We start from the raw sequence: 13,827 nt of genomic DNA, 5'->3' as shown, positions 1-13,827 counted from the left end.
CAGCTCTGTGTGAAGTTTCGGTGTCTTCTCAATGACAGGTAAAGTCAGTTATAAATCTGGCCAGTAATGTCAAGACAGATACTTTATGCAAATAAAATTTGAAACATTTCTGAACGTCTTCTCCATTTACCCTAAACAAGTTCAAATAAAAAGACATATCAGATGGACTGAGGAATAAACAAAAAAACTACTTATCATGGACGTTATCATTTAGTACAAATATTTTAGCCTACGTAAAAGACCAGAACCAGAACCAGAACCAGAAATGTGATGGCACTCTTTCCTGTCTTGTTGGGTTTGCTGTAGTCAGGCAAATTGCCTTGGCAATGCTGTTGACAGCCTGTTGAAGAGTGGAGTGCTGAAAGGTGAATTAGGAGTGCTAATGAAGAACACACTCCCACTTGAGAAGGTAATTATCTTGGGTGTAATAACTGAGGGAAGATTAGGTGTGATTCTAGCCCCAGAGGAGTAGGCTATCACACAAGATTACACCTGAGATGTTTATGAAAAGAAACAAGTCTTCAAAACGTGTTGACAGCAGTCTGCCACCTACAGGTCTCAATTCTGTCGATGTAGCCTAATGAATGCTATGAAAAATGGGTGCTATTGGCTGGTAACGTATTTCCAGTAGATAAACACTTCGTGTGATTAAACATTCAGAAGGGAGAAATCATTTCGGAGGGGGGAAAAAATTGAGAACAAGTGACGACATCCCTTTTTAGTTTTTGCTTAAAAATCAAACATGAAACATTAAAATATTTAACAAAATTTTATTTAATTTGATACTATATATATTAAGAGGATTGATAAAGTAATCGCCGGATAAAAGACATAGGAAGTTTGTTTTGCGATTCGGCCCGAATCAGTTTTCTAAAGTGTTTTTGAAAAATCACTTACTCTGCCTTTAATGCCTCGGGTTACATGTGACAATAATCTCTCTATTAGCCTGTTAGCAGCTAGCAACACAGCACAACTTCCTCCTGCCCTCACCGGGCTAATATGAGTCTGAACATGGGATACTAATATCATTTATGAGCCTCACAGACACGAACGCGGATTCTTCGATGCAGACATTTATCTAACCAATGGTAAATTTAAATTCAGGATTAAGCGAACACTAATCCGTTTCGGAACTAAGCACACTAGATAGATGTGATTAGCATTTAGCTGCTTATCCATTTTAGATACAGCACAAGTGATAGCGAATTTAGCGATAAAGGTAAATATTTGACTAGTTAGGGTATTGCATTTATCGAAATAAATAATTTCATATTTCAGTAGGTTTATATATTGTGTATATCTGTATGTATTTTGCCATAAGCTTTACAACTTGTTGGACAGTGACAGGGACGTCTGTTACTTGAGCCCACCCTAATGCTTCGTTTCATGTTATTAACAGGCTTCGTTCTAAATAAGGTGTGAAATTTGCATTTGTATTATGTACAGCCCAAGTGCTTTGTTTTTCCATAACAATCTAACAGTTCAGCAATGAACGCAAGCAGTACTCATTGATTCTTGAGACCGGACAAAACATGCCCCACATTTACTTCCCAGTAGTGTTTGATATTACCATTTTTAAATGAAGCAACAGTGACAGGGACGTCTGTTACTTGAGCCCACCCTAATGCTTCGTTTCATGTTATTAACAGGCTTCGTTCTAAATAAGGTGTGAAATTTGCATTTGTATTATGTACAGCCCAAGTGCTTTGTTTTTCCATAACAATCTTAACAGTTCAGCAATGAACGCAAGCAGTACTCATTGATTCTTGAGACCGGACAAAACATACCCTACATTTACTTCCCAGTAGTGTTTGATATTACCATTTTTAAATGAAGCAGAAATATATAGCTAGAACGTTCTTAACATGTTACATTTACTTTTTACTTTATTATTTTCACATGATATTCAGCATCGTTTTTGTATTATTTATATATGATTATAGTAATTATTAAAGTTTTCACTAAGGTTCTAATTTTTTATTTTAGTTCAGTAATTTTGTCATATACTTGTCATTTTCATTATTTTTATATATTTGTTTTGGGTTTTGAAACCAAATTTATATCAGTTTTTCATCTAATATTTCTATTTTTAATACTTTTAGTTAACAATAACAACACTGATATAATGACATATTAAACACACACACACCTGCCCTCAGATTAAAGCTCAGTACTTCACAATAAAAGTTTTATGGAGGAGGAGGTCAGTTAAAACTGCACTCTTTTATAAAATTTCACATCCATGTCACTTTTTGTCAGATATTTATAAAAACCATGTATCCATTAAACTTTGTGTCTCTGTAGGACTCTGAGTGTGAGACTGGGTGACATTATCATCATGCCATCAGCGAAGGTGCTGAAGAGTGCCCAGTACATTGAATTGGGCAGTTACAAGTATTGGCCAGTTCTGGTGCCCAGAGGAATCCGCCTGTACACTTACGAGCAGGTGCCGGGATTCCTACGGGAAAATCCTTATATCACTGATGGCTACAGAGCCTATTTGACCTCTAGACTGTGCATTAAAAGGTAAGTGCAGGTTCAATGCAGAGTGTATTTTTTTTCAATAGCAAACATCAGAATGAACAAATATTTTAGGATGATATTAATTACTGTAGGTATAGTAATATAGGTGCATTGCTCAGCCAACTGAGGGAATAACAAGATATTAGCTGGTATAATCTCACGTGTCTTGTAGCCTTTTCATTCTGTCCAATGAGACGGTAAACATCTGGAGTCATCTGTTGGGGTTCTTCCTGTTCTTCACACTGGGCGTTTATGACTTGTTGGCGGTGCTGCCTATGTTAGGAGCGTCCAGAGAGGACTATGTCATCTACTCCATAGGCCTCTTCTGCTTTCAGGTATGTCCGTGCTGCTTGCATCATTCCCTCACATTATTTGGCTTTGCGTTTAGGTAGAAAATTGGAAACGAGGAAAAACTTAAGCAGTTCAGAAGTGTGTTTAATAGCCGCTGTAAATAGTTAACACAGTAGCTAGTGGATATAAAGTGTTTTTTTTTTTTTTGGCATGACAAACAAATAATCTCTAACCATGGTTGCTTGTTTGGATCAGCTCCATCTTTTTTAATAAAAAACTGATCTTAGATCAGCAAAAAGTATTCATATAATCCTTGGACTGTTGAAGGCCTTTGATATCAGGCTTTCCACATTCACAGTTGCCAGGGATTAGAGTTGAAATTTATGATTTTATCACCTAAACCCAGTCCTGTCTAATTCTAGATCTGTTATCGGTTGCTCTCGTGCCATCGGTTATAGACAGAAATGGCAGCTTCTCTCCTTGGCAGCCATTCTCTCAAGCATCAGGATTAGGCAAAGTGCCTCTACCACCACCCTTTCATATTCTCTCATACAGACATACTTATAGCATCTTTGTTTGGCTTCATAGGTTCATCATATAAGGTTTAGCTTTTTTTATTGTATTGTGAAAACTTTGCATATGTGAATCGGCATATATGGCCTACACACACCTATCTGTATCTCAACACTTTGCGTTGTCTTTTCAGGTGTGCATGCTGTGTTCTGTTGGCTATCACCTGTTCTGCTGCCACCGTTCCGAAAAAAACAGCCGCCGCTGGATGGCACTGGATTATGGCGGGATCTCAATCGGAATCATAGGCTGTTATGTTCCAGGAGTGTTCTACGCGTTCTACTGTAATAACGTATGTGCATCTGCTTTCTTAGAGAGGGTGCTGCTACAGTCAAATAATAAAAAAAAAATGGAATTAAAAAAAATTATAAAAGCTTATTTCCACCATGAAATAAAGGTTTTTGTGGCTTTTAATCTCGAAATTCTAAAAAAGAATTTTTTTTACAGTTGAAACTTTCCTTCTAAGGATTGCATTTTATATTTCACAATTAATCCTTCGCCGGGAGTTTGATTGACAAGCGATCTGACCAATCATAACGCCGAATCTGCCATTTTGTCCGACAAACAAACCAGACAGGAGAGTAGTAGACTTGAACTTGAAAAATGGTGTGCATTGACGTCTTTCCGTGGTTGAAACAAGATACCTTCTGATGTTCATTCATGTTTATTTCATGCTATAACCTGTAAAGAGGAAGAGATGATCGGAAAACACGCCGCTTGAACTGAGACGCTACAGCAATCTGTCACAACACATTAAAGAGCCACAAAATGGTATTTATTGTTTGAATTTATTTTTAAAAATAACAAAATTTGAAAGCTGACACCGTTTCATACCAAAAGTAACCTGCTCTATCTTGTCTGTCGGCACGTTGTCAGTTTCCTCTTTGCTCCGCAATATAATTTTCACAGCGTGAGAACATGATGTGTTGCGTGAGAGCGCCATGGCTTGTCGGACGTAGCAACAGTAACTAAGGGGGGTGGGTCTTTGCGAAGGTCAATTGCAAGTTACAAATTCGTAATTGTGAGTTTACGTCTCACAGTTTTGACTTTTTTTCTCAGATTTCTGAGCTAACAACTTGCATTTCATGTTTTTTTTTCCACCACGAAATAAAACAAAGAAGGTAATTGTGACTTTTTATATCACAATCTCAGAATTGCAAGAAAAGAAGTCAGAATTGTTAGATTAAAAAATCTCAATTACCTTTTTAATGTGTTTATTCAGTGGTGAATATAAGCTTTTGTGTGATGTTTGAGTTGATTGCTAATGTCTGTGTACTGATGGGAAAAGTCACTGTGTATTTGTTGTGGAATGGAAATGGTCAGGGTGTATGTTAGCACCACCAGTCAAGACAAATTTCCATTTAGGAAATGTACTAAACTACCAAAGTATATTGGAACTAAACCATTCTGGCATAGGGGAGGTGGAGATGTGGGCAGTACTGGAGGTAAACGTCCCATAACTTCATCAGCGAAGTTATAAATGTTTATGGGTAGAGTTTGATCCACTGTGTGCGATAGGCGGCTATGGCCAATGTGGACAGGGGTGGATTAATTACACTGCAAAAAATGCTTTTCTATATTTTGGCTGGAAACAAGACAAAAGATCTAAGCTAGAAAAGCATTTTTTGCAGTGTAGGTGGCTTGAGGTGTATCGTCCCACAGTGGTCTCTAGCAGCAGATGGTTGGCCTGCTTTTGTTGTGGGCATATGTTACCTGTGCAACAGATACAGAGCAAGAGTTCACCTATTCCTGGGGAAAACAGTGTGTGTGTGTGTGTGTGTGTGTGATGTGAATACTACACGGAGAGGCTGTTTTTATGTGTTTAGTAAATCACCATTTCACTGTATTTTCTATTTCGGTTGTAGTACACATTATCATTTTTTCATCAGCCGAAAAGGACACTTATGACATAATTTACTCACCCTCATATCATTCTAAACATGTATGAATTTCTCTTTTCTGAACATTTTTCTTGGAAAAAAAGGATATTTTAAAAAACCAATTTTGGACCACATTAACTTTCACTGTATGGACAAAAACATTTTTCAAAATATCTACTTTTGTGTTCCACAGATGAAAGTTTGAAACGACGTGGGTGAGTTAAATGATGAAAGATTTTTCATTTTTGGGTGAACTATCCCTTTAAAAGCGAGGAATAGTATGAACATTTAATAGGAAAGTTAGAAGTGCACACACTGAGAGCTGTCGCATCTTGACATTTCCCGTGAGATTACTGTAACACTGTGCTAGAGTATCTTTGATTATGTTGTACGATAGTTTATTCCTCCTTTGCTGTTAGTTTGCACAATGGATCCCCTGTGGAGAGGCTTTGTACTGCCGGTATAAAAACGACGAGGTGCCGCTTGGCGTGGAATCTTCTTTGTTCAAGAATCTGGTGCATTTTTCTGAAAGCTTGGATCTTGGATATCCTGAGCAAGCTGCTTGCTCTCGTCCCCTCTACTCCCACTTGCTGTTTGCCGAGCACCAGCGCTTTTGGCCATGCTGCTCCACATGGTTCGCCCTACATATTGGAAGTGCTGGCTTATTGTGCCCCAGAATGCGGCAGAAATCTGCTCCAGCCCAAAGCAGATGGCGGTGTTCGTGGACCCACTCCGTCACTCCTGTTCCCCACCATATGACATTCACACGTGGGTGAGCCATCTCCACTCTCCCCCTGCCAAGTGTTTAGCTTTGCTTTTTGGATGACTACTCAATCAGCCAAGTGCCCCAAGAGAAAGAGGGACCGCTTTCTCCATTGCTTTTTCTTTCACCAGTTTTTTTTCCTCCTCCAGAACAAGTGATTTTTTGTGTCTATGTTGTGCACATTAAGAGGACTTCCATGTGTTTGTGGTTCATGTAGTTTCGTCTGGTTTGTGTAACTGTCTGCAGTACTGGCGGCAGGTGTACCTGGTAACCGTTCTGGCCATGATGTTGGCAGTGTTCTTTGCCCAGATCCACCCTCATTACTTGACCAAGAAGTGGCAGAAGCTTCGCTCTGTTATATTCTGTGCTGTGGCGGGATATGGCCTAATCCCCACCTTTCATTGGATCTGGCTCAGTGGGGGTTTCAGCTCAGACATAGTCCAGGTAAAAGGCATCCTCAAAATTTTTTAATAGATGTTCTTAAGAAACATCAACCATATTAATAATAATGAGTATTGCCAGACCACGCCCCCCCCCATATATATATATATTAGTAGCTGTTATTTATGAAAATATAATAATATAAGCAGTAGAAGTATAATTATTATTATTACTATTATTATGAAATATATATTTACCAGACTTTTACCATTTATGTGTGTATATATATATATATATATATATTACATTTTACACACACACATATATAATTAGAAGTGACAACATTATTATTATTATTGGTTTTTTTTAATGTATATTTACCAGACATTTTTACCCATTTTTCCACAACTACTACGCATATATACTGTATATTGAGTGACTTATTGATTGATTGTTTCATGTTGGTATTGATGGTATTGTTTTTTTTTTTTTGATAGGAATTTGTTCCCAGAGTGCTGATAATGTATGTACTTGCTGTAGCTGCTATCATCTTCTACATGTCCAAAGTTCCAGAGCGTTATTTCCCAGGTACTGGGAAATATTATATTTCTTACTCTTTCATCTTTATTTCACAATTGGAGAGCTCAGTGTGGCATCCTGAGATGAAAGCAGGGTTGCATGTCACTTTTGTCAAATTTGAAACTGTGTCCAAAGAGAGAAGTTTTTTAGAGTGATGGACTAAACCAAGGACCACACACACCTGCCTTAATTAAATTGACTCACATTGCTGTGTGAGAGGACCAACCTCAGACAAGTTAATTAATGCTTTAATGCTCTTTTTGTCATCTCTAGGTCAGCTGAACTACTTGGGCTCCAGCCATCAGGTCTGGCACATATTGGTGGTGCTCATGTTCTACTGGTGGCATCAGTCTGCACTTTTCATAACCAATTATCGTCACTCTCACCCTTGCCCGGACCACCCTCTTCATTCCTAGAGTTATGGGATCGAGGGGACTTGTATACCTTTTTAAATTACAATTACCTTTGTACACCACTGAGGACTTGTATAGCTTTTTAAATTATCGTTAAGCTTAAACACATTGGATTTTTTTTTTGTCATCTATTTTGAAACTTTTATACATTTTGTAAATTGATGTTTCAGTTTAAATATAAATTAAAGGCACTTGATGAGGTAAGCAGTTAGGCATTTAAAAGCACTTTTAAAAATCAAGGTGAGCACCATTTCAGTGGGTCTGCGTGCATTTCTACATTTATAGAAATCTACTTGTTGGGTAACATGCAGGTTATGTGGGCAATAAATCTGTTACATACGAATAGTTAAACATTCAGTATTATATTATTATCTGTCTGTTCAATACTATTTTGGTGTTTTCTTTTTGTATTTGCACCTAAAATTCAATGATTCATAAGCTTACATTTCGATTTATGTTGGGTTTGTGCGAACATGAATTTTTAATGTTTTTTTTTCAAACTTACATTATATAATAGTTTAAATGAGACTTAAACCATATAGTCTCATTTATAACATCGAATAAACCAAAGAGATTTGATAGGGCTTGTTCAGTGAATTGTTCAGAGATTGGTGAAATAAACAAATGTCTTGCATAAGTGGAAAATATATTTTGCGGGTTGCTGCACAGCATTGCCATGTTGCAAATACACACATCAGCATTTTTTCTTTTGATATAGACAGATGACTCCTTGTTTACCATTTGTTTTTGCTTTGTTACCAACAATGGCAATTTAAAATTTCTTCCATGCAACTAATGCAATGAACACACCAGTCTGTATATTGCATTTCATCAGGTTGTAGTCTCAGTTGAGTTATCAAGTCAAAGTTAGGACTGTAATGTGAAATAGAGCTACATGTTTTCAGTTCATTTTCTGCCTTACAACAGTGAACTGTACAGCTGTACAACTGCATTTTTTAAACAGCACAATGTGTATTTTTAGTGCTTAATGGTGATGTGCTGTTATTTTTGTGAGCTGTTATTGAATCATGATGCTGCATTAAGTAACACTATTAAAATTTTTTACCACATGTTGGTAATATGTTGGGATATGCGTTCTTCAGTACAGATGAATAAACATTCACGTTGTCATTTTCAACTGAAGTTTTAATGACAGTTCTTTTAATGACAATATCTGACAAAACAAGGACTAATGATCTCCCAAAAAAAAACATATTGCATTGTTAGAGCATAGTACTACATAAGAAAAAGAACAAATCTTGCAACGTTTGAAACAAAAAGAAGCATTTTTTTTGGTTTTGAATGTTCAAACTGCAGATTTTCAGTGAATGTAAATGCATCTTCTAAATGGCCCTTTCATCAGTTAAATTGTGATACCCTTCATGACTACAATTTAAATGTTAAAATTTGCTTCAAACAAGTGACTGATATATAAATACGCAAAATTGTATTGAGCACATTCGTTAATTCTTTTCCCTTTCCACAAGAGCTAATTGTTCATGATTGTAGGTTACTGGTAAATACATACAGACGTACTGGAACACCTAATCATTGATAACATCAAAGATGTTTAGTTCAAGTTGGGGAATTATTTCTATGCGAGTCATAACAATATTGTCTAATAAACTGCAAGTTTAACTTCTCTTGTGTGGTCGGTTTACTAAAGGGAACATTAAATCAAGTCCCTTTTCATGTATGTAGACATTGAAACATAAGGCTTTAAAACATTGAATGCATTTAAAAATATGCATAAAATTGTCTATGCGAATGACATTAAAATGGAGAAGGCCTACACTCAGATGATTCCATTGACACAAACGGGCTACAAACAGCCATTGTGCATTCGAGGTACTGTTAAGCAGGGTGGGGAATACCCAGATAAGGCTTTATGGTGTTTCATGTTGGTAGATAGGAGTTGTACCAACTCAGTGGTCAACAATGGAGTACAAACTACAAAATGCTGTACTATATTGAATGTTCCAACTGCAGATACGAAGTAAGTGTAAATGTATCTTCTAAATGGCCCTTTTATCAGTAAAATTGTGATACTCTTCATGACTAAAATTTAATTTTAAAATTTGCTTCAAACAAGTGACTGGTATATAAATAGGCAAAATTGCAATGAGCTCATTCTTTAAATTTTTTCCCTTTCCACAAGAACTAATTGTTCATGATTGTAGGTTACAGACGTAGTGGAACACCCTAATCATTTGATAACATCAAATATGTTAAGTTCAGGTTGGAGAACTATTTCTATGCGAGTTACAACATTGTCTAATAAACTGCAAGTTTAACTTCTCTTGTGTGGTCAGTTTACTAAAGGGAACGTTAAGTCCCTTTTCATTTATATAGACATTGTAACGTTCTTACAAAATGTAAAAATATGCATAAAATAGAGGCCTACACTCAGATGATTCCATTGACACAAACGGGCTACTACAGCCATTGTGTATTCGAGGTACTGTTAAGCAGGGTGGGGAATACCCAGATAAGGCTTTATGGTGTTTCATGTTGGTAGATAGGAGTTGTACCAACTCAGTGGTCAACAATGGAGTACAAACTACAAAATGCTGTACTATATTGGTATTTTCCTCTTAATCCTATTAAAATGAAGGATTACACACACATCTCCAATGTGCTTTTTTAACTTTTTTTTTTTTTTTTACTGAGCAGAGCGCTTATTGTATTGCAGCAAAGAAGGCTTTCTAGCACGTAAAGGCTAAGGAAAATGCTTCAAAAGCCTATCTGAAAGCATCCATCAACCACAGGCTTAAGTCACCAAAAGGAAAAGAGGATTTAGCTGTCCAGTTAGGTATTGAAATACTTGAAAAACTACAAAAGTTGAATGTTATCTAGTTTAAAGGTCTATGTCCCAATGGGCTGCACATACACAGAGATCACAGAACAAAGCTGCCGTCCGTTAAAAGACATTTCAAAAGGCTGCTTGGGCTTTGCATAATGTAGCGGTGTAAATGTGTGTGTGTCTATCATCTCTGCATGTGTGCCGGAAGACAAGATATTCATTGCTTTGAGGGGAAAGGTGCGGCTCCGAAAGGGTCGAGATCCTTTTGTGGGGTTTGCGGAGCTCCGCTTTCGACCACCAGTTCTGTGAAAGGTACAGCTCCGAAGTCATCTATCTTATTTTCGTCAAACACGCCTTGTAGGGAACTGGTTCTCGGCCTACCGTTGGTCGAATTGATCTCACTTTTGTTGTCTCCCAAGCTCTGGTGCTGGCCGTGTCGACTGCCATCTTGTGGATGAAAAGGCTTGGCTCCAAACGGATCCAACAAGACCTCCTCCGAAGGCAACGCAGCTTCTTTTTCCATCACCTCGCCCAGGGAAATACTGATGTTCTCTTTGGAGTCAGACGTGCTGAGGAACTCATTGCTGCTCTGCGAGTCCCGTCTGCCCACTTTCTTGTGCCTTCGCACCCGTTCGGGGGTACGGAAACTGGGTTTGTTGCTCTTCCTGCCACCAGTGGGCGTGCCGTGGTGTCGCTTCCCATTCCCGCCACTGGCCTCTTGCTTGGTGCGCCTTTGCCGCGAGGAGAGTTTCTGAAGACTGCGCTGCTTCTGCCTCTGTTGCTGGGGACTGTCTGCCTCGTCGAAAGGTGCTTGGCCAAAGATGTCCTCCTGATTCCTAGAATCTCTGTTCATTACGTGGCTAGGTTGGAAAGGCGAGAATCCGAATACATCCACGCTGTCAGGAGAAACGGGTGGCGTCTGGCCACTGGGTCCATCGCCACTCCTGCTGGACCTGGAGAGGTTTCTGTTGAAAGGAGCTTTGATGAATATGTCAGTCTCTTCCGCAGCGTTCTCCTGGCTAGCCTGCCTAAAAGGGGCTTGGGCAAAAATATCTGAGCTCTCTGGTGACACTCTGGGCTGACCACTGCCAACGAAAGGAACAGCACCAAACACATCCACAATGCTCGCGACAGGCATGGCTACACTTGGCGAATTGGGAGGAGTGATCACACTGGGTCCAGATTCAGCTTTCACTGTTCTAGGAGGAAAAAGTGCAGCCTTTTCCTTCGACAACCCAAGTTTTGCTTTCCTAGAGTCACAATCTGAGTCTGAGCTGTGTTTGTCCTCCTCTTCCTCAGAATCCATGAGTAACGGCCTCTGACCCAGGTTCTCAGGTTCGGTGTCTTCACGTTCGCTGTTGAGACCTTCCTCCTCTTCGGCCTCTTCGTCTTCACTGCTTTTGGGAGAGGGTGGGTCTGACTCAAAATCACTGTCTGATTCCTCGCCTGCTTTCTGAGGCAGTGAACTAGTGGAACTACTTTTCTTTGCAGGTTTGTGTTCTTTGACTGATTGCAGGGTTGTGTCTTGCGTGGCTGGAACAGTCACAGCAACACTGAGCTTCTCAACTGGATGCTCTGCTGTCAGCACACCAGCTCCTGCTAAATGAACACAGAAAGTTGTTGATGAATGTCTGATATACACAGCATGGGACGAGTGCCTTTCCAATAGAAACCGCACATACTTAAAATTATTCCACCCTTTTAGCAATAACAGCCACAACTCAGAGCTTTAAAAAGAAATCTAGGAATAGACGTACAAACCTACTACAGAAGGTTTAGGGATAACAGTGAATGAAATGAGTCCAAAAACAGACTCCAGAAACTCCAGAACTAATCAAAACATCCACAAATTATTTTTTTTATAACATATGTGGTATATTAGAAAACTTGAAATCCTTACAATTACAATTTTACAATATATTAAAAACATGAAAAAAATTGAATAAGAAAAAAAATTCTAAACTACAATAACCTCATCCAAAAAGCTAAGCAGCATCATTATATAATACAGTTAAAGCTATAATTATGGTTTTATTTTGGTTTTGTTTGTGTAATGATGCTTCTTAACCTTTGTAAATTAAGTAATTTTATTTTACAATTACAAATTTTTAAGACAAAGCAAATTTCTATTAATTTGAGTATTGGCAGACATAGCAGAGATGAAAAACTGTATTATATTTGATCAAAAATCTGTACTTTTCCTGAAAAGCCTCACCTGACTGAGTGCTTGAAAGAAACATTTTTAACCTCAGGCAAGATTTTGGAAATTGTAAAAAAAAAAAGACATTTTCATTGTCAAAAAAAAAAAAAACTGACTTGTGAGATACACTATTTATTATTAGCTTCTCCTGTAATTTAAACTAGTATATCTTGCTACAGCCTATCACAATATTTGTCAACATGTATAATTATTGAGGTATTTGTCTAATTTCAAAAGACTGAAATTCTCAACATGGCTAGGCATTGCCATCCTCCCCCTGCTGAGCTGCGGATCTGTTATCGACAGATCCATCCAAACTGGCAGAGCGAGACACAGGATTAGCCAAACCCGGTTCTATGAATATGATGAAGTCCAAAAATATACAAATAAAAAAGTTAAATAACTAATTAAATAACAACTACTACTACAATGATTAATTGCTCTGAAAGCTACACATCCTTCCAGTGGATTACCCAGACCTCCCTTCCCCAGCTCAGCAGATGCTAAACTGATTGTCTTTTTGTCATCACAATATATGCAAATGATTTATGGTCACAGCCCTGATATGCTTCAATAGCTTATTGTCTCTTACCTCATTACGTCCAAGTGCCTCTGTTCTACATGCAACCTTACCAGGTAAACAGAATATCTGAATGGAGTTCATAATGAGAGATTATGCTTATTCTATAGTTTAGGAGCCATTTTATTATGCTTCCCCCTCCAAAGACCAGTTACCTACTTTATCAAGGTTTAACAAAATGATTAAGCATACAACCAACAGGACAGCCACAAAGCATAATTGGTCATCGTACATAATCATATACTTAGCATCAGTGTTGGGCAGTAACGCATTACTTAGTAACGCGTTACTGTAATTTGATTCCTTTTTTAGTAACGGATTTATTTAACGCGTTATAATTTTCAAAATAGTAATTAGAGTATAGTTACAAGCCGAGGTCTCTATAACTGCGCTGCCGCGTTACATTGCTGACAGAATGCAGTGTTCTATAATCTAGAGATTGTAAAAAGGATGTAGCCTAGCACACGCACTGTCGAGTCAAGTGCCAGTGGATTAGAGACCTGCTCCCGCGAGACCCGACGCAACAGAGCGCGGCGCGGGACAAGATGGGCGAGTGCTGGTGCGAGCGGGTATACATATAAATATTAAAATAGAAAATAAATTGTTATTCATCTATTGCACAAAAGCAACATGAACTAATATAAAATATAAACGATTCACAGGGGCATGCATGCAGCGTTTCTATTTAGGCTATAACATGTGTTTGCAGCGTTGAGCAATGCAGTGCTGAAATCTGCGTGCTCACGAATCCTCTCATTATAACACACGAATTGTAGACATTAAGTTTCATTATGCATATATTTATTGCGTTATAACAGAGATTTGTGAGATTGCGATGAACTGA

At 38.1% G+C, this 13,827-nt stretch overlaps 2 protein-coding genes across 6 annotated transcripts in view; one reads left to right on the top strand and one right to left on the bottom strand.

Moving 5' to 3' along the window:
* Positions 1-537: 537 nt before the first annotated feature.
* LOC107752367 (progestin and adipoQ receptor family member 3-like) lies at positions 538-9,355 on the top strand. 4 transcript variants are annotated; one of them, XM_016568322.1, is made up of 8 exons: positions 545-613; positions 2,305-2,526; positions 2,696-2,858; positions 3,521-3,676; positions 6,274-6,471; positions 6,906-6,996; positions 7,261-7,420; positions 7,457-9,355. In XM_016568322.1, exons 1-7 carry the CDS (start codon positions 597-599, stop codon positions 7,401-7,403), a joined length of 990 nt encoding a protein of 329 aa, XP_016423808.1. In that variant the 5' UTR covers positions 545-596; the 3' UTR covers positions 7,404-7,420; positions 7,457-9,355. The 4 variants fall into 4 exon arrangements, with proteins under 4 accessions (XP_016423811.1, XP_016423808.1, XP_016423807.1 ...); XM_016568325.1 differs by having other exon boundaries at positions 538-555; positions 7,261-9,355; XM_016568321.1 differs by having other exon boundaries at positions 7,261-9,355.
* Positions 9,356-9,993: 638 nt separating this feature from the next.
* LOC107752364 (BMP-2-inducible protein kinase-like) overlaps positions 9,994-13,827 on the bottom strand; it is a 43,749-nt gene continuing 39,915 nt past the window's right edge. Inside the window, exon 16 of one of the 2 annotated variants that reach the window (XM_016568315.1) lies at positions 9,994-11,802. In XM_016568315.1, coding sequence (XP_016423801.1) covers positions 10,421-11,802 — 1,382 coding nt within the window. In that variant the 3' untranslated portion in view covers positions 9,994-10,420. The remainder of the gene's footprint in view (positions 11,803-13,827) is intronic. The other variant, XM_016568316.1, reaches the window with a different exon arrangement.

Source organism: Sinocyclocheilus rhinocerous, unplaced genomic scaffold (assembly GCF_001515625.1).
Source record: "Sinocyclocheilus rhinocerous isolate Xijiao unplaced genomic scaffold, SAMN03320098_v1.1 scaffold381, whole genome shotgun sequence".
Classification (NCBI taxonomy): Eukaryota; Metazoa; Chordata; class Actinopteri; order Cypriniformes; family Cyprinidae; genus Sinocyclocheilus; species Sinocyclocheilus rhinocerous.
This window is presented reverse-complemented; position numbering and strand designations above follow the sequence as displayed.